This window comes from Nycticebus coucang, chromosome 11 (assembly GCF_027406575.1).
Source record: "Nycticebus coucang isolate mNycCou1 chromosome 11, mNycCou1.pri, whole genome shotgun sequence".
NCBI lineage: Eukaryota > Metazoa > Chordata > Mammalia > Primates > Lorisidae > Nycticebus > Nycticebus coucang.
The window spans coordinates 109431569-109449762 of record NC_069790.1 but is presented as its reverse complement, the minus strand read 5'-3'; the positions used below and the strand labels follow the sequence as shown (position 1 = coordinate 109449762).

General features: G+C 44.7%; 1 protein-coding gene across 2 annotated transcripts in view; it reads right to left on the bottom strand.

Moving 5' to 3' along the window:
- The window catches only part of TRIM24 (tripartite motif containing 24), a 122142-nt gene extending 104176 nt beyond the window's left edge, over positions 1–17966 (bottom strand). Inside the window, exon 1 of one of the 2 annotated variants that reach the window (XM_053609325.1) lies at positions 17282–17966. In XM_053609325.1, the coding sequence (XP_053465300.1) occupies positions 17282–17639 (358 nt within the window). In that variant the 5' untranslated portion in view covers positions 17640–17966. The remainder of the gene's footprint in view (positions 1–17281) is intronic. The other variant, XM_053609324.1, reaches the window with a different exon arrangement.
- Positions 17967–18194: the final 228 nt, after the last annotated feature.

The following is an 18194-nucleotide window of genomic DNA, read 5'->3' as shown; positions in this document are numbered from 1 at the left end:
CTCTATTACTCTCATTCACAGCAAATGATCTCACACTTCCTACTTAAGACAAGAAATGGGTGAACTCCACTCACTTTGAAGACACATAAAAGAACCTCCTTTTTTTTTGTAGAGACAGAGTCTCACTTTACTGCCCTTGGTAGAGGGCCGTGGCGTCACACAGCTCACAGCAACCTCCAGCTCTTGGGCTTATGTGATTCTCTTGCCTCAGCCTCCCGAGCAGCTGGGACTACAGGCGCCCGCCATTTTTTTTTGTTGCAGCTATTTTTTTTTGTTGCAGTTTGGTGGGGCTGGGTTTGAACCCATCACTCTCGGTATATGGGGCCGGCGCCCTACTCACTGAGCCACAGGTGCCGCCCAAGAACCTCCTTTTTTTTTTTTTTAGAGACAGAGCCTCAAGCTGTCACCCTGGGTAGAGTGCTGTGGCATCACAGCTCACAGCAACCTCCAACTCCTGGGCTCAAGCAATTCTCCTGCCTCCGCCTCCCAAGTAGCTGGGATTACAGGCGCCTGTCACAATGCCCGGCTATTTTTTGGTTGCAGTCATCATTGTTGTTTGGTGGGCCCGGGCTGGATTCGAACCCACCAGCTCAGGTGTATGTGGCTGATGCCTTAGATGCTTGAACCACAGGTGCCGAGCCACCTCCTTTTTTTTTTGAGACAGAGTCTCACTGTGTCACCCTCAGTAGAGTACTGTTGAGTCACGGCTCACAGCGACCTCAGACTCTTGGGCTTAAACAATTCTCTTGCCTCAGCCTCCCAAGTAGCTGAGACTATAGGGGCCTGCCGCCATGTCTGGCTATTTTTTTGTTGCAGTTGTCATGTTTGTTTACCTGGCCCAGGCCTGCCAGCCTGGGTGTATGAGGCCAGCGCCCTATCCACTGAGCTACGGGCACTGCCCAAATCTTTTTTCTTTTTTTAAAGGATGAAGTCTCACTCTGTTGCCCTGGGTAGAGTACCATGGCATCATAGCTCACAGCAACCTCAAACTCCTGCATTCAAATGATCCTCTTGCCCCAGCCTCTCTAGTAGCTGGGACTATAGGTGCCCAGCCCACCAGGATGCCCAACCAAATTTTCAATTTTTAGTAGAGGCGGAGTCTCACTTTGACTCAGGCTGGTTTTGAACTCCTGAGTTCAAGTGATACACTCACCTTGGCCTCCCAAAGTATTAGGATTACAGCCATGAGCCATTGTGTCTGTATGTTATTTTATGTACATATGTATGTTACTTACTTTGAAAGAGTCTCACTTTGTCACCTGGTAGAGTGCCATGGCATCATAGCTCACAGCAACCTCAAACCCTTGGGCTCAAGCGATCCTCTTGCCTCAGCTTTCCAAGTAGCTGGGACTACAGGCACCTGCCACAATGCCTGGCTATTTTTAGAGATGGGGTCTCATTGTTGCTCAGGCTAATTTCCAACTCCTGAGCTCAAGCAATTCAACCACCTTGGCCTCCAAGAGTGCTAGGATTATAGGAATGAGCCACTGTGCCTGGCCCCATGTTATTTCAAACACAAATATTTGAAAATATACCCTACATATGTATTAGATTATGTATTAATTACATTACTAGTACATTAGATTATGTATTAGATTATATTACTAGTACATCTCTACATAAATCATAAGTGTAACATATTTAAAGAATGAAATCAAGATGAAATATTTTAAAATATCTTGCTAATAAGGATAGCTTACTAGTATTTTCAACTAATATGCCAAGATGCAATATACACTTGCATGGTTCATTGTTCATGATAACAGAGGATATCAATTTCAGAGTTTTCTTCTTGACTGTAGCCAAAAGGTCAAGAAGCGATCAAAGAGTTTTCTAGATAATTTTAGGCCCACTTCTTGTTTTATTCTGTTAGATAATCACTTCTGTTAACCTCACAGTAAAATTGAGGAGTCTATGAAGTGCTCTAGTTCTGCCACTCTCATGCTACTGTGCTTTCAAACAAGTTGTTATCTTAGACTAGCACAGTGGCTCACACCTGTAATCCTAGCACTCTGAGAGTCCTACAAAGGCAGAAGAATGCTTAAGTTCAGGAGTTCAACACCAGCCTCAGCAAGAGGGAGACCCTGTCTCTACTTAAAATAGAAAAATTAGGGCAGCGTCTGTGGCTCAAAGGAGTAGGGCACCGGCCCCACATGCCAGAGGTGGTGGGTTCAAACCCAGCGCTGGCCAAAAAGAAAAATTATAGCCGGGTGTTGTAGAGGGCACCTGTAGCTCCAGCTACTTGGGAGGCTGGGCAAGAGAATCGCTTAAGCCCAAGAGTTTGAGGTTGCTGTGAGCTGTGATGCCGGGGCTGCTCTACCCAGGGCGACATAGTGAGCCTCTGTCTCGGGAGAAAAAAAAATAAGTCCTAGTTGCTTTGGAGGCTGAAGTAAGTGGATCCCTTGAGTCCAAGAGTTTGAGGGTTGGTGTGAGCTATTATGACACCAGAGCACTCTACCGAGGGTGACAGAATTAGAGTCTGTCTCAAAAAACAAACAAACAAACAAACAAACAAAAAAACTCTAAGTTGAAAACCCAAAAGGACTGTAACAAACTGGTCAACCTATGGAGGTAGTCAACAATGGCAACGAGGCTTACTGTACTGACACGTACATGCATTTTATTTGGAAAATATTATGCAAAATCATAAATAATCAAAACAGTAAAATCATATCACAAAGTATCACAAAAACGAATACATTTACTGTTTTCTTATGATTTAATCAATCTTTTTCTGAAAAAGAGTCAATCTTGGTCTGTTATTCTTACTACAAACATAAGTGCAGAAAGCTGTCTCAATGCTGACTATACTACTCAGCATACAGCAACTAACTTCAACTGCATTATTGGATGCCTGACATCGTCTCCTTTTGGAGTCTCTGAATTTGTGTCATCCTCACTTGCTGTTTTTACTTTATCAGCTGCTTCGTGCACTTTTACATTAGCCTGTACTTCATTTAATATCGCTTAGAAAATTGCTTCTGGGCAGAGCACAGTGGCCCATGCCTCTAACCCTAGTACTCTGGGAGGCTGAGGCAAGTGGATCGCCTGAGCTCACAGGTTCAAGACCAGCCTGAGCAAGAGCAAGACCCTGTCTCTAAAAATAGCTGGGTATTGTGGACACCTGTAATCCCAACTACTCGCGAGGCTCCCAAGAGTTTGAGGTTGCTGTGAGCTATGACACCATGGTACTCTACTGAGGGCGACAAAGTAAGACTCTGTTTCAAAAAAAAAGAAAGAAAGAAAAGATAAAGAAACTAGAAAATTGCTTCTGGGTCAGGTTCATTACAGGTGCCATCTCATCATCCACTGTAATAAAACCTTCAGATTTTACTCCTTTGAATTCTGCCATGGGAGATGAACAGTATGATGGGGACAAAATATTATGCTCTTGGGTTGTGACAAATCCAACTTAAACACTTCTCTATCATTTCTGACTAAACTTTATTCCAAGCACAACTGATCCAGAAGACAGCATCCAGAGTGTTAACTGATGTAGTAGATGAACTGTTTCCACAGACGGACACAAGTTTGTGCTTTAGAAATGACTCACCGCAGGAGCTGGGCTAGGCAGGAAAATTTAAATGTTTTGATGATACCTAGGGTCAAGAGGTTGGATTTTTTCTTTCTTTCTGTTTTTTATTTTTTATTTTTTGAGACAGAGTCTCACTATGTTGCCCTCGGTAGAGTGCTGTGGCATCACAGCTCACAGCAACCTCAACTCTGGAACTCTGGGGCTTAAGCAATTCTCTCGCCTCAGCCTCCCAAGTGGCTGGGATTACAGGCGCTCACCACAACACCCAGCTATTTTTTGTTGCAGTTGTCACTGTTGTTTAGCTGGCCTGGGCCAGGCTCCAACCCACCAGCCTTGTTGCAGATGTCCAGGATAGTTGTCTGTCAGTAGAACAGAGCTTTTCTTCATTTCTCAATTGATACTCCTTAACCGCTCCTCAAATAGGGCACGAGTCATGCATTTGTTTGGTCTCCAAGTGATGAGAAGGTCTTCGGGTTTGAGGTTGTTGAATGCACGTGGCTTTGCCTATTTACCATCACCAAGGTCTTTAGTTTCTCTCCAGTTGAGTTAGCACAAAGCAGAACTGTGAAATGTTCTTTGGAAAGTTTTGTGCTTTTACATTTATCACCCTTCATGATGAGTCCGTACTCATCAGTGTTAAAAAAAGCTTTCATCTTTGAAGCCTCTGGTGAAGTCCAGGAACTTTCTGACGACCTCTTTAACAACTTTCACTGGAACTTCATTGAATTCACCACACAAGAATTTCTAGATCTCACGTCGCAGTTGAAATTTCTCGAGCCAACCACTTGATGCTTAGAAATCTGCCACTCCAAATTCCTGTGCAATTTTTTAAGCAATTTCTTGGATCATCACTCCAGAGACTCAAGCAATAACTGCCCCATTTGTTTGAACCAGCTTAACGTGGCTGCACTGACTTCATTGAGGAAAGTTTTCTTTTTTTTCTGTTGTAGGTTTCCACTTTCCTTACCTTATCTCTCCAAGTACTCATGTTTATATTTGTGAAGATTGATAACTGTGGCATTGATAATGCCAAAATGTTCTGCTGTTTTACTTTGGATCCTGCTTTCCAGAAAATGTAGATCAAACTTTTCCTTCAATGTCAGCTCTCTCTGAGGTCTTTCCTTTAGACCATCATGTCTTGATTAAATGTAAAATTTTTCAGCAATTGTAGGACATACCTACAAATCAGACCAGTCCCTTACCTTGAAAAAATCTTCTACAACACGTGATAAACAAAGGAGGCTAGGCTTCATCCAACATATGGTAATAATAAAACATGAAAAAAGAACCTACATTGAAGAAAAAAATAACACAACTAAAGGGCAAACCCACACTTGTACCCCCTGATGTAGAGTAGATTCAACTGTTCAAGTTACAGAGGGTAAATTAGTATTGTCTATCTATCACAGTCCAAGTGGTTGAGACACAACTTACAGAGGTGGTCAATATATAGAGGTCAGTCTTCCAATAAGTACATGTGGTGCAGGTCCAGTTTATGAAAATTAGGTCAATTTAAGGAAGTAGTTGATGTAGGCATGCAGTCAACTATGGAGGTTTTACTGTAATTTAAGACTGGTAGAAAATTAAAACCCTTTCATCTCCATACACCTGATAAAATGAAACAAATGGGACAGCAACAGTTAACAACTTTCTATAGAACACAGATCACCTTACAAGCTAATCTCCATGCCAGATAATTACATATTCAAGTTTCAAGAATGACAGGTATCTGTCCATTCTCGGGGATGGGGGAACACTGGGAGAAAGTCATCGAGTATGAGCAGTCTTGATTTTTCTGGGCTTAGCCTTCTATATTTTCCTAAAGTAGAACAAAGCCATTAGCACCCAATCTTGATTACACTCTTAAAATGGAACTATTTCTATGTTATTAACTGGAACCAGGGGATCATGGTTTATGACCACTGTACATGTGCCCCACATCCTTCAACTAAGAGATTTTCCAGACTCCTGAAATTGAGGAGCTTTTGTGAGTAGCCTCCATATGGCCTTCCCTATGAACTGAGTGTGGGAGAACAAATTTCAGTCGTCTTTCATAAAATGATATTTGCTGTTTTCTCTTAATCATTGATTGTGAAGAAACACACTACAAATTCTCATTATGCTTAACTTTGTACCTAATTACTTGCTCTATAACTGTGAGTATAAAGTAAATTATATGTGGGAAATGCATAATAAAGACATCTCAAGGTACGCATAAGGAACAGAACGTCTGATGCCTGTAGACCTCGCTACTTGGGAGGCTGAGGCAAGAGAATCGCTTAAGCCCAAGAGTTTGAGGTTGCTGTGAGCTGTAACGCCGTAGCACTCTACCGAGGGCAACATAGTGAGACTCTGTCTCAAAAAAGAAAAAAAAAGAAAGAATTAGCAGAAGATATTAACAAATAACATACCATGCTCATGGCAGGGCAGGGAAGAATCAACATTGTGAAAACGTCTATACTACCCAAAGCAATCTACAGATTCAATGCAATCCTCGTTAAAATACCAACATCATACTTTCAAGATTTGGAAAAAATTATTTGTTTTAGGCTCGGTGCCTGTGGCTCAAGAGGCTAAGGCACCAGCCACATACATCTGAGGTGGCAGGTTCAAATCCAGCCTGGGCCCACCAAACAACGACAGCTGCAACCAAAAAATAGCCAGGCGTTGTGGCGGGCACCTGTAGTCTCAGCTACTTGAGAGGTGGAGGCAGGAGAATCACTTGAGCCCAGGAGTTGGAGGTTGCTGTGAGCTGTGATGCCACAGGACTCTACCAAGGGCCACATAGTGAGACTCTGTCTCAAAAAAAGATTTTTTGTTTTGTATAGAGCCAGAAGAAACTTCGTACAGCCAAGGGAAGTCTTAGTAATAAAAACAAAGCCAGGGGTATAACCCTACCAGACTTTTAGCTATACTACAAAGTAGTAGTGATCAAAACAGCATGGTATTGACACAAAAACAGAGACACAGACATCTGGAACCGAATAGAAAACCATGAAATGAAACAACATCTTACAGTCATCTGATCTTTGATAAACCAAACAAGAACATACACTGGGAGAAAGAATCCCTATTCAATAAATGGTGCTGAAAGAACTGGATAATTTACATGTAAAAGACTGAAACTGGACCTGCACTTCTCACCACTTACAAAAATTGATTCAAAATGGATAAAAAATTTAAATGTAAAGCATGAAACCATAAAAGTCCTAGAAGAAAGTGTGGGGAAAACACTTGAAGATATGGGCCTGGGGAAAGATTTTATGAAGACTTCCACAGTAGTTGTAACAAGAACAACAAAAATAAACAAATGAGACTTAACCTAGAAAACTTCTGTACAGCTAAGGAAACAACAACCAAAGCAAAGAGACAACCTTCAGAATGTGAAAATATATTTGCATATTATGAATTGAACAAAAACTTGATAACTATATTCTACAGAGAATTCAAATAAATCAACAAAAAAAGACCCAACAATCCCATATATCACTGGGCAAAAGATATGACTAGAACCTTTTCTAAATAAGACAAACAGCTAACAAACATATTAAAAAATGCTCATCTGGCTTGGCACTGATAGCTCAGCGGCTAGGGCGCCAGCCACCTACACAGAAGGCTGGCAGGTTCAAACCCAGCCCTGGCCTGCCAAACAACAATGACAACTCCAACCAAAAAATAGCTGGGCATTGTGGCAGGTGCCTGTAGTCCCAGCTACTTGGGAGGCTGAGGCAAGAGAATTGCTTAAGCCCAAGAGTTGGAGGTTGCTGTCAGCTGTGACACCATACCAAGGGCCACATAGTGAGACTTTGTCTCAAAAAAAAGCTCATCATCCCTAACCATGAGAGAAATGCAAATCAAAACTACCCTAAGGCAGTGCCCACAGCTCAGCAGTTAGGGTGCTGGATTAGGGTGCCGGCCACATGCTCCAGGGCTGGTGGGTTTGAACCCAGCCCAGGCCTCCTAAACAAACAAAAAAATAGCTGGGGGGGTTTTGGCGGGTGCTTGTAGTCCCAGCTACTTGGGAGGGTGAGGCAAGAGAATCACTTGAGCCCAAGAGTTTGAGGTTGCTGTGAGCTATGATGCCAGAGCACTCTACCGAGGTTGACAAAGTGAGACTCTGTCTCAATAATAAACCAACAAACAAAACTACCCTGAGCTATCATCTAAGCTCAGTGAGACTGGCCCACATCACAAAGTCTCAAAGCTATATATCCTGATGTTGATGTGGAGAGAAGGGAACAATTCTACACTGCTGGTGGGACTACAAACTAATACAACCTTTTTGGAAGGAAATATGGTGAAACCTCAAAGAATTCAAACTAGACCTCCCATTTGATCCTGCAATCCCATAACTGGGCATCTACTCAGAAGGAAAAAAATCCTTTCATCATAAGGACACTTGCACTAGACTGTTATTGCAGCTCAATTTACAATTGCCAAAATGTGGAAACAGCCTAAATGCCCACCAATCCAATGGATTAACAAGCTGTGGTATATGTACACCATGGAATACTATTCAGCCACCAAAAAGATGGAGACTTTACATCTTTTGTATTAACCTGGATGGGGGTGGAACACATTCTTCTCAGTAAAGCATCACAAGAATAGAGAAGCAAGAATCCAATGTACTCTATTCTAATATGAAGGCCGTAGATGAGCTAATACAAGGGGTGGGGGTTGGAGAATGAGCAAGTGGGGAGAGGAGGGAAAAGGATGGGGGGATCATGGTGTTCGGCACACCTCTTGGGGACAGGACACAATTATAAGAGGGCCTTTATCTAACAAATGCAATCAGTGTAACCTAACTCTTTGTACCTTCAATGAATCCCAAATAATAAAAATTAAATAAAACAATGAAACTAAAAACTGACAGCTTAGATAAAAACAAGACAACTACATGCTATTTGTAAGAGACACTTTAAATATAAAAGTTAAAAAAAAAAAAAAGCATGGACTTGGCACCTGTAGCTCAAGCGGTTAAGGCACCAGCCACATACACCAGAGCTGGCAGGTTTGAATCCAGCCCGGGCCTGCCAAACAACAATGAACTACAACCAAAAAATAGCTGGGCATTGTGGCAGGCACCTGTAGTCCCAGCTATTTGGGAGGTTGAGGCAAGAGAATTGCTTGAGCCCACTCAGGCAACAGCTTGAGGCTCTGTCTCCAAAAAAATAAATAAACTAAAAAATAAAGTGTGTATGATCACTTCATTAAAAAAAAAAAAAAAAAAGCACCGAAAAAGCATGCCATTTAAACAAATAAGAAAACTAGAGTAGGTATATTAATACCAAAACAGAATTCAGTATAAAGTAGTATGAGAGACAAAGGGCATTTCATGTTAAAAAGGGAGGGCAAAGGACAAGCACAATGGTTACCTGTAACCCTAGCACTCTTTAAGACTTGAGGGCTGAGGTCAAAAGATTGCTTAAGCTCAGGAGTTCAAGACCAGCCTGAGCAAAATCAAGACCCATCTCTACTAAAAAAAAAAATAGAAAAATTAGCCGAGTGTTGTGGTGGGTGCCTGCAGTCCCAGCTGCTAGAGAGAATAAGGCAGAAGGATTGCTTAAACATAGGTGATTGAGGTTGCTATGTCCACGGGATTCTAGCCTGGGTAAGAGAGTAAGATTCTGTCTCCATAAAAAAAAAAAAAGAAAAGAAAAAAGGCTCGGCGCGTATAGTTCAAGCAGCTAAGATGCCAGCCACACACACCAGAGCTGGCAGGTTCGTATCCAGCCTGGACCTGGCAAACAACAATGACGACTACAACGAAAAAAAAAAAAATAGCTGGTTATTGTGGCAGGTGCCTGTAGTCCCAGCTACATGAGAGGCTGAGGCAAGAAAATCACTTAAGCCCAGGAATTGGAAGTTTTTGTGAGCTGTGATGCCACAGCACTCTACCCAGGAGGATAGCTTGAGGCTCTGTCTCACAGAAAAAAAAAAAAAGGGCAGCGCCTGTGGCTCAAAGGAGTAGGGCGCTAGCCCCATATGCCAGAGGTGGCGGGTTCAAACCCAGCCCCACTCAAAAACTGCAAACAAAAAAGAGAAGAAAAAGAAAAAACCCCTGCAAGACTTAAACCAAAATCTCACCACAAAAAGATGTAAGAATGGCCACCAAGCACAGAAAAGGATGCTTATTGTTATTGATCAAGAAAATGAAAATTGGCTTGGTGTCCATAGGTCAGTGGGTAGGGCACTAGCCACATACACCAGGGCTGGTGGGTTCGAACCTGGCCTGGGCTTGCTAAATAAACAACAACAACAACAAAAGAAAACCAGCTGAGTGTTGTGGTGGGCAGCAGTAGTCCCAGCTACTAGGAAGGCTGAGGCAAGAGAATCACTTGGGCCCAAGAGTTTGGGGTTGCTGTGAGCTATAAACGCCAAAGTACTCTACAAAGGGCAACAAAGTGAGACTCTGCCTCAAGAAAAAATAAAAAAAAAAAAATTAAAATTAAAAATCTGAGATACCCTCTCATACCTACTAGAATGGCTAAAATTAAAGACTATCACCACCCAAAACTAGAGAGGGTAGGGGCCGACAAACTGTAAAGAGAGGGTAGAAAGGTACAACCAGTACCAGAAGGAGTGTAAAAGAGTACAGTTAGTGTAAACGTCCACTGACTGTGCAAATAAGAAATTTCGATTCTAAATATTTACTCAGGAAAATGAAAACATATTCATCCATACCAAGACTTGAGTACATTTATAACAGTTTTATTCCAATAATCCCAGACTGAAAATAAGAGAGGGTATCTCCCTATTCCATCAATAGGTAAATAGATAGAAAAATTAAGCAAGTAACAGACACAGAGACTACGAACTGTTTTTTTTTTTTTTTTTTTTTGGAGACAGAGCCTCAAGCTGTTGCCCTGGGTAGAGTGCTGTAGGGTCACAGCTCACAGCAACTTCCAACTTCTGGGTTTAAGTGATTCTCTTGCCTCAGCATCCCAAGTAGCTGGGACTACAGGCACCCGCCACAATGCTCAGCTATTGTTGTTTGGCAAGCCCAGGCTGGATTTGAACCCATCAGCTCTGGTGTATGTGGCTGGTATCTTAGCCGCTTGAGCTACAGGCGCCAAGCCAAACCATTATTTTTTTTTTTTGAACAGAGTCTCACTAGGTTACCCAGGCTAGAGGGGCCATGGAGTCAGCCTAGCTCACAGCAACCTCAAACTCACGGGTTCAAAGTGCTCTTCCTGCCTCAGCCTCTGGAGTAGCTGGGACTACAGGCCCAGGGCACAACACTCGGCTAATTTTTCTATTTTTGGTAGAAATATGGTTTTGCTTTGCTTAGGCTGGTCTTGAACTCCTGAGCTCAAGGGATCCTCCTGCTTCAGCCTCCCAAAGTGCTAAGATTACAGGCATGAGCCACTGCACCAAGCCCAGATCATTCTTGAATACTATTCATTCTCTGCCGTTAAATCTTATACTCAAGAGATTATTTATACTTTTTTTGCCAAGAACCAAAAGAAGAAATCAGCATCCAGAATAGAGTTATGTATCTTATATACTGCCAGTAAGTAACAAAGTCTTGGAAAACTAAGGAATTCTTATATTTTACTCTTCTTGGACAAATACAATGTGATCCCTTTCAAAAGGTGTGCTCTCAATGTTTTTTTAAAATAGCTCATCTAGTTTGTTAGTCTTGGGCCAAATAGCACATCTACACCACAAAACACTACCCAATGACATAACATTTCTTTCACTGGCAGGCGCAGTGGCTCACATCTGTAATACTACCATTCTGGGAGGCCAAGGCAGGAAGATCCCTTGAGTTCAGGAGTTCAAGACCAGCCTGAGCAAAGTAAGATCTCCATCTCTACTTAAAAAAAAAAAAAAAAAAAAAATTAACCAGGTATGGCAGCACACAACTGTAGTCTTAGGTCCTCGAGAGATTGAGGCAGGAAGGTCACCCGAGCCTAGGAGATGAAGTTGGTATGAACTAGGCTTACACCATGATACTACAACTGGGTGACAGAACAAGATTCAGTCTTTAAAAAAAAAAATCAGTTTGTTTTATGACTTAATATATCTAAAGAAAATCAGTTCGGGCGTTCAAGACCAACCTGAACAAGAGAATTGTCTCTAAAAAACAAGAGAAAAGAAATGAAAATAAAAAAACAAACAAAAAAACTGTTTTCTAAGCTCTTTCCTACATAGGTAACTGTCTTTGTCTTAGCATTTAGTGGGACTAAGGTAGTCATCCTGAGACAGGATAACTGGGAAGGGTGAGTCCCAGGAGAACAGAGGCTTTCTCAAGGAGACCCCAAGGATACACCTGTGGGGTCTCCCACCCACGATGATGCAGCTCTTAGGAATTTGTAGAAACTTCCTGGGACCTGCAAATTTCCACGTCTGTGAAATCCTGTAGTTCTGTGGATGCTAGAACAGCTTCTCCTGCTTAATTCAAACTGACCAATGAGAAAGGTACCTGTGGGCTGGAACTTTTGACTAGAAATAAAAAGAAGACTAATACCGGAATTTCATCTTCAGTAGGTCCTTGGTCTCAGTGATAGGAAGAAAGAATCCACAGACCATAGATCAGTGGTAAGTCAGGATTTACTTAGAAAAAGAGTACAGAAATGCCAGAGCTCCTGACAGACGAAAAACAAACCAAGTCAGGGAAAAAAGCTCTTTCCTGGGCTCCTTTTCCAGGGGTATATATAGTCACATAGGTTCCTCTGTAGTTACATTTAGCAGGATTTGGTAGTTACATTTAGTGTGCATGGATCCTCTGTAGTTACATTTAGCTGGACTCGGTAGTTACATTTAGTGTGCATGGCCCCTCTATAGTTACATTTCTTTCTTTCTTTTTTTGTAGAGACAGAGTTTCACTTTATGGTCCTTGGTAGAGTGCCATGGCATCACACAGCTCACAGCAACCTCCAATTCCTGGGCTTAAGCGATTCTCTTGCCTCAGCCTCCCGAGTAGCTGGGACTACAGGCGCCCGCCACAACGCCCGGCTTTTTTTTTTTGTTGCAGTTCGGCCGGGGCCGGGTTTGAAGCCGCCACCCTCGGTATATGGGGTCGGCGCCTTACCTACTGAGCCACAGGCGCCACCCTGTAGTTACATTTCATTTAGCGTGCACAGGCACTCTGTAGTTACATTTAACGTGCATGGGCCCTCTGTAGTTACATTTAGCCCGACTCAGTAGTTACATTTAGCGTGCACGGGTCCTCTGTAGTTACATTTAGCGGGACTCGGTAGTTAACATTTAGCGTGCATGGGTCCTCTGTAGTTACATTTAGCGGGACTCGGGAGTTACATTTAGCATACATGGGTCCTCTGTAGTTACATTTAGCAGGACTCTGTAGTTACATTTAGCATACATGGGTCCTCTGTAGTTACATTTAGCGGGACTGGGTAGCAAATGAATGGCTACAATCCCTTTCAGTCCCAGGCAACTTACATGAAATTGACCAGGCCTAGGAAATGCCCAGGTTCCCTTTCAGCCCAAGTGCAAGAGGAAACCTAAGGTGCTGGTGTCTCCCCTGCAGTTGTCTGGCCCCTCAGGCGACTGGAGCCTCCTGTTGGGTAACCCCTGCCTACCCTCCAGCTCACAGGTTCCTCTGCCCTGCCACTGCACCAACACCTCCCAGTCTGAGCCAGCAGGTCCGCCTCTCAGCTCCCACCAGCGGGCTGTGGCGCCACCTGTACTGTATCAATACCACCAAGCCAGTTCCAGAACGTGGCCATTTTGAATTCTTCTATGTGGTTTAATCCACGGACTGAAATAAAGCCCTTCCTCTTATAAACAGTGTTTGAGCCTCTTTCTCTCCATTGGGCCTTGTCTTTCTACAACAATCCTACTTTAGCTTGTCATTCACCCTCATTTATTTCAACACACAGCCTTAAAAAATGACAGTTTAAACCAAAGTTCTAACACATGATCTAAATGAGGACTTGGTGGCTAGTATGTTTGTGTCTGAGCATTTAAAAATTATACCTTTCTGGTGGCGCCTGTGGCTCAAGGAGTAGGGCGCCAGACCCATATACAAGGGATGGTGGGTTCAAGCCCAGCCCTGGCTAAAACTGTGCAAAAAAAAAAAAAAAAAAAAAAAGTTATACTTTTCTGTTTTTATTAGTTTTATCCTCTCCCTGTTAAAACATTTGTTGACTTTTGTAAGAAAAATGTTAAGATTTTCTATGAATTTTATTTATAATAACAAAGGGAGCATGATAAAGTATTTTCCAGAAAGGGAAACTAGTTGTACTAGTGTTGAGAACTACAATTCTAAAACTTGAATTTTGGTCTTGTTTGTGTATTTTTTTTTTTTTTGTTTTGTTTTTTTGAGACAAAGCCTCAACCTGTCAACCTGGGTTGAGTACCATGGCATCACAGCTTACAGCAACCTCTAACTCCTGGGCTCAAGCAATTCTCCCGCCTCCACCTCCCAAGTAGCTGGGACTACAGGCACCCGCCACAACACGGCTATTTTTTGGTTGTAGCTGTCATTGTTGTTTGGCGGCCAGGGCTGTCAGCTCAGGTGTATGTGGCTGGCGCCTACAATTCAACATTAATATCATAAAAACTGGCTAGGCACCTGTAGCTCAAAGGCTGGGGTGCAGGCCACATACACCAGGGGCTGGTGGGTTCGAAACCGACCTGGGCCTGCCAAGCAACAATGACAACTACAATAACAACAAAAAATAGCCAGGTGTTGGCGTTGTGGCAGGGACCTGTAGTCCCAGCTACTCGAGAGGCTGAAGCAAGAGAATCTCTTAAGCCCAAGAGTCTGAGGTTGCTGTGAGCTATAATGACACGGCACTCTACCTAGGGCAATATAGTGAGACTCTAAAAATAAATAAAGATAAAAAAACTTGTAGACTGTAATTACACAGAACACTTTGAGAAGTGTGGAATTCCAAACTTGTCTTGGAATTCAAGATTAATGCCTTTACATGTATTCCCTAGTTCTCATTCATTTAAGTACAAATGTCATGGCCAGGCACACAATAAATCATAATTCTATAATTATGCAAAATTCAGATCTTACTTGGCTACTAGCCTGTTTATTTAAAATGTAAATAAAGGCTCAGTGCCTGTAGCTCAAGCGGCTAAGGTGCCAGCCACATACACCGGAGCTGCCGGGTTTGAATCCAGCCCAGGCCTGCCAAACATGACAACTATAACCAAAAAATAGCAGGGAGTTGTGGCAGGAACTATAGTCCCAGCTACTTGAGAGGCTGAGGCAAGAGGATCGCTAAGCCCAAGAGTTTGAGGTTGCTGTGAGCTGTGACGCCACAGCACTCTACCCAGGGTGACAGCTTGAGACTCTGTCTCAAAAAATAATAATAATAATAAAATGTAAATAAAAGAAACCTTAAGTTGTGTCTAGGAATTAAGAACTACGATTTAAGTTTCACCTGTACGGGACCATTTACTTCAGAGCAAACTAGTACAAAGGATCTGAGATTTTCTTTATTATTTTTTTTTATATTTTTTTATTTTATTTTTTATTTTTATTTATTTATTTTGAGACAGAGCCTCAAGCTGTCACCCTGGGTAGAGTGCTGTGGCATCACAGCACACAGCAACCTCAAACTCCTGGGCTCAAGCGATTCTCTTGCCTCAGCCTCCCAAATAGCTAGGACTACAGGTGCCTGCCACAACACCTGGCTATTTTTTGGTTGCAGTTGTCATTGTTGTTTGGCAGGCCCAGGCTGGATTCGTACCCGCCAGCTCAGGTGTATGTGGCTGGCGCCTTAGCCACTTGAGCTACAGGCGCCAAGCCTTATATTTTTAATTTTATTTTATTTTTGGAGACACAGTCTCACTTTGCCACCCTCAATAGAGTACCATGGTGTCACAGCTCACAGCAACCTCAAACTCTTGGGCTCAAGTGATAATTCTCTTGCCTCAACCTCCTAAGTAGCTGGGACTACAGGCACCCACTACAGGTGCCCAACCCAACACCTGGCTATTTTTCGAGTCAAGGTCTCACTCTGGCTCAGGCTGGTCTGGAACTGGTGAGCTCAGGCAATCCACCTGCTTAGGCCTCCAAGTGCACTAAGATTACAGGTGTGAGCCACTGAGCCTGGCCAGGATCTGAGATTTTAAATAAAGAAATAAATACTTGCAAGCTAGGAAAGTAGCCTACCAGTTTCATGGATATTGACAGAAGTCAGAGATAAAGCAGTTTATTACTTACAGAAATAACATAATACAAAGCATCAAGATCTTGCACTGGATGCCAGAACCCCAGTTCCTACAGGACAACGTGATGCCAACTAGTTGACACTTGTATAGGCAGTGGGTTGTGGTCAGTGGGCTGTGGTCAATGCAAGGAACCCTAAGCTTTGGGAACCCTAATCTTTTAAGATGGGCAGCAAACATGCCTACCCTTTGGTCCAGAGGGAGACATTATCTTTGTCGTGCTGGACAATATGCATCCCAACCCTTTGCTCTGAGGGGTGGGGAACCTGCAGCCTCAAGGCCACACGGTGGCCCTCCAGATCCCAAACTTATAAGGATTTGTTCTATAAAATTTGGATTCAGTCAAAAGGCACCAATCAAGGATGTGCACTCAGTCACTGGTGGAAGACACTATCTTCCAAGGCTGTTCCTCATACAACATCCTTGGGAAAAAAAAAAAACACAAACAAACCAGAAACAAAGGGCCGTCAGTACTTTGTTGGCTAGAGTGCAGAGAGACCCAAGGAAAACTGTCTCCCACATCTAGATACTGTTCCTAACAGGCAGTTAAATAAATGAGTCTAAGACCACAATCTAAAAAATCAATTCCATACACCCCTTGACCTACTGCGGGTCTAATTAGCTTATTTAAAATTAAATCAACTATTCTCTCTAAAAAGGAAATAGAAATTAAAAATGAATTATCTTTTTCTATCTAATTGTGTTGTATTTTTAGAAAGAACGTGCTCCGGTGTTTGCAATAATAAATTTTGAAAACCTCAAGTATTCTACTAAAGGCGGTTTAACTTACTCTAAATATTTCAAACCTGTTAACGTTGGCAATGGGAACTACCTGTCAAAAGTCTCATTATACAGTAGCAAACACCACAAAGAGAAGTTAACTTCCAGCTTTGTCTACAAAATACAAAAAAAAACCCTGCACCCCCACTTTGTTCTATTTCTCTTTACCCTTTAGCGTCTCAAAATAAACCTTCGAATGAGACAGACAACAAAACAACGTCTCTTGTCTCTTTTGTCCCCAACAGAGGGGATAGAAAAGAATCGGGAACTCATTAAGGTAAAGAACCCAAAGCATGCAAGATAGGAAACAAACGGCATCAATTTGCAATCAACCATCAAAGAAAGTCACCATCGCATGAATCTTCTGCGCTCCCTTCCCCCCTTCGGCTCAGCTCAAATAACGTGGGGTATAGACGAGATGATTAGGATCATATGGACCAGGACAAAGCTTTGCAGAAGCAGCGGGGAAGCAGTTAACTCGATGCAGTCGGCGAAAAACCCCAGATCCAGCCTGAAGCAGAGGTCTGCAAAAGTGCGGGTCACGCGAGCCACCGGACTCCGCAGAAGAACGCTGAGGAGCAGCAGCAGACCGACCAAGTCCACGGCGCCGGAGCAAGTTGCTGGGCGAGCGCTGCACACCGCCGAGCGCGCGGGCCCTCCATGTCACGGTTGCCAACACAGACCCTCCTCCTCGCCCCTCCCCCGCCGCGCACCCCAGGCGGCGACATGACAGCGGGTCGCGCTGCACAAGAACGCCGGTCCCCTCCCGTGTCCCTCCCGGGGCCCCCCGCGACCGCGGCCGGCTCTCACCTTGGGTGGCAAACGGCGAGGAGCCGCTGACCGGAGAGCCGGGGGCGGGGACCGGCGGCGGGGTCTCGGCAGAGCCCAGCATGGGTGCGGGCAACATGAGGTATCGCTGGGGCGCGGGCAGGCAGCGCTGGCAGAAGGAGTGCAGGCAGGGCAGCAGCTTGGGCGCCCGGCTCTGGATGTTCTGGTGGCAGACGGCGCAAGTGTCCAACAGGTTGAGCCGGGCCGTCTCGCTGCCGCGCTCCGAGTCCGGGCCCTGCCGACTCTCGGCCTCGTTCTCCCCGCTCGGCGCTGCCGAGGGCCCCCCGGCGGCCGCCGCCGAAGCCGCGGGCGCCGCCGTCTTCTCCACCGCCACCTCCATTGTCCTGCCCCCGCTGCCGCCGGAGAAGGGGGAGCGCGGTCTCCGCCCGCCGCCCCCGACGACCTCCTCCTCCTTCTCCTCCTCAGAGGCCGTTCGGCTGACCCGCGGCAGAGGGAGGGAGGGCAGGAGAGCCGAGCGGAGGAAGCTTCCTAAGGCCGCGGGGATCCGCCTCCTGGTGGTGCGGCCGGAAGGAGGGATCTGTCAGCGGGAACCGCTCCTCGCACCAGGGAGCTGCGCCCAGCCCGCCTCGCCAGCCGCCGCCGCGCTCGTCGAATCCGCCCAGCCCGCCCTCGCCTCCCAGCCTTTCACTGGGGCCCCGGGCCCACCCCAGGCCCCGCCCTCCCTCTCCCAGCAACTGAAGCGGCTGCGAGGAGCGCGCCGCCCAATAACCGCCGCGCCTGGCGAGGGGGCGGGGCCTGTCGGAGCCCGCGAGGCTCCGACGGCCGCTGCGGGAGGCTGGGAGGTGGGAGGTGCCCTCCCAGCCCCGCCCCCTTGGGGGAGCCTGGAAGCGCGGCCTCTGATTGGGCCCTTTATGTGTGTTTCCCTCCTCGGGAA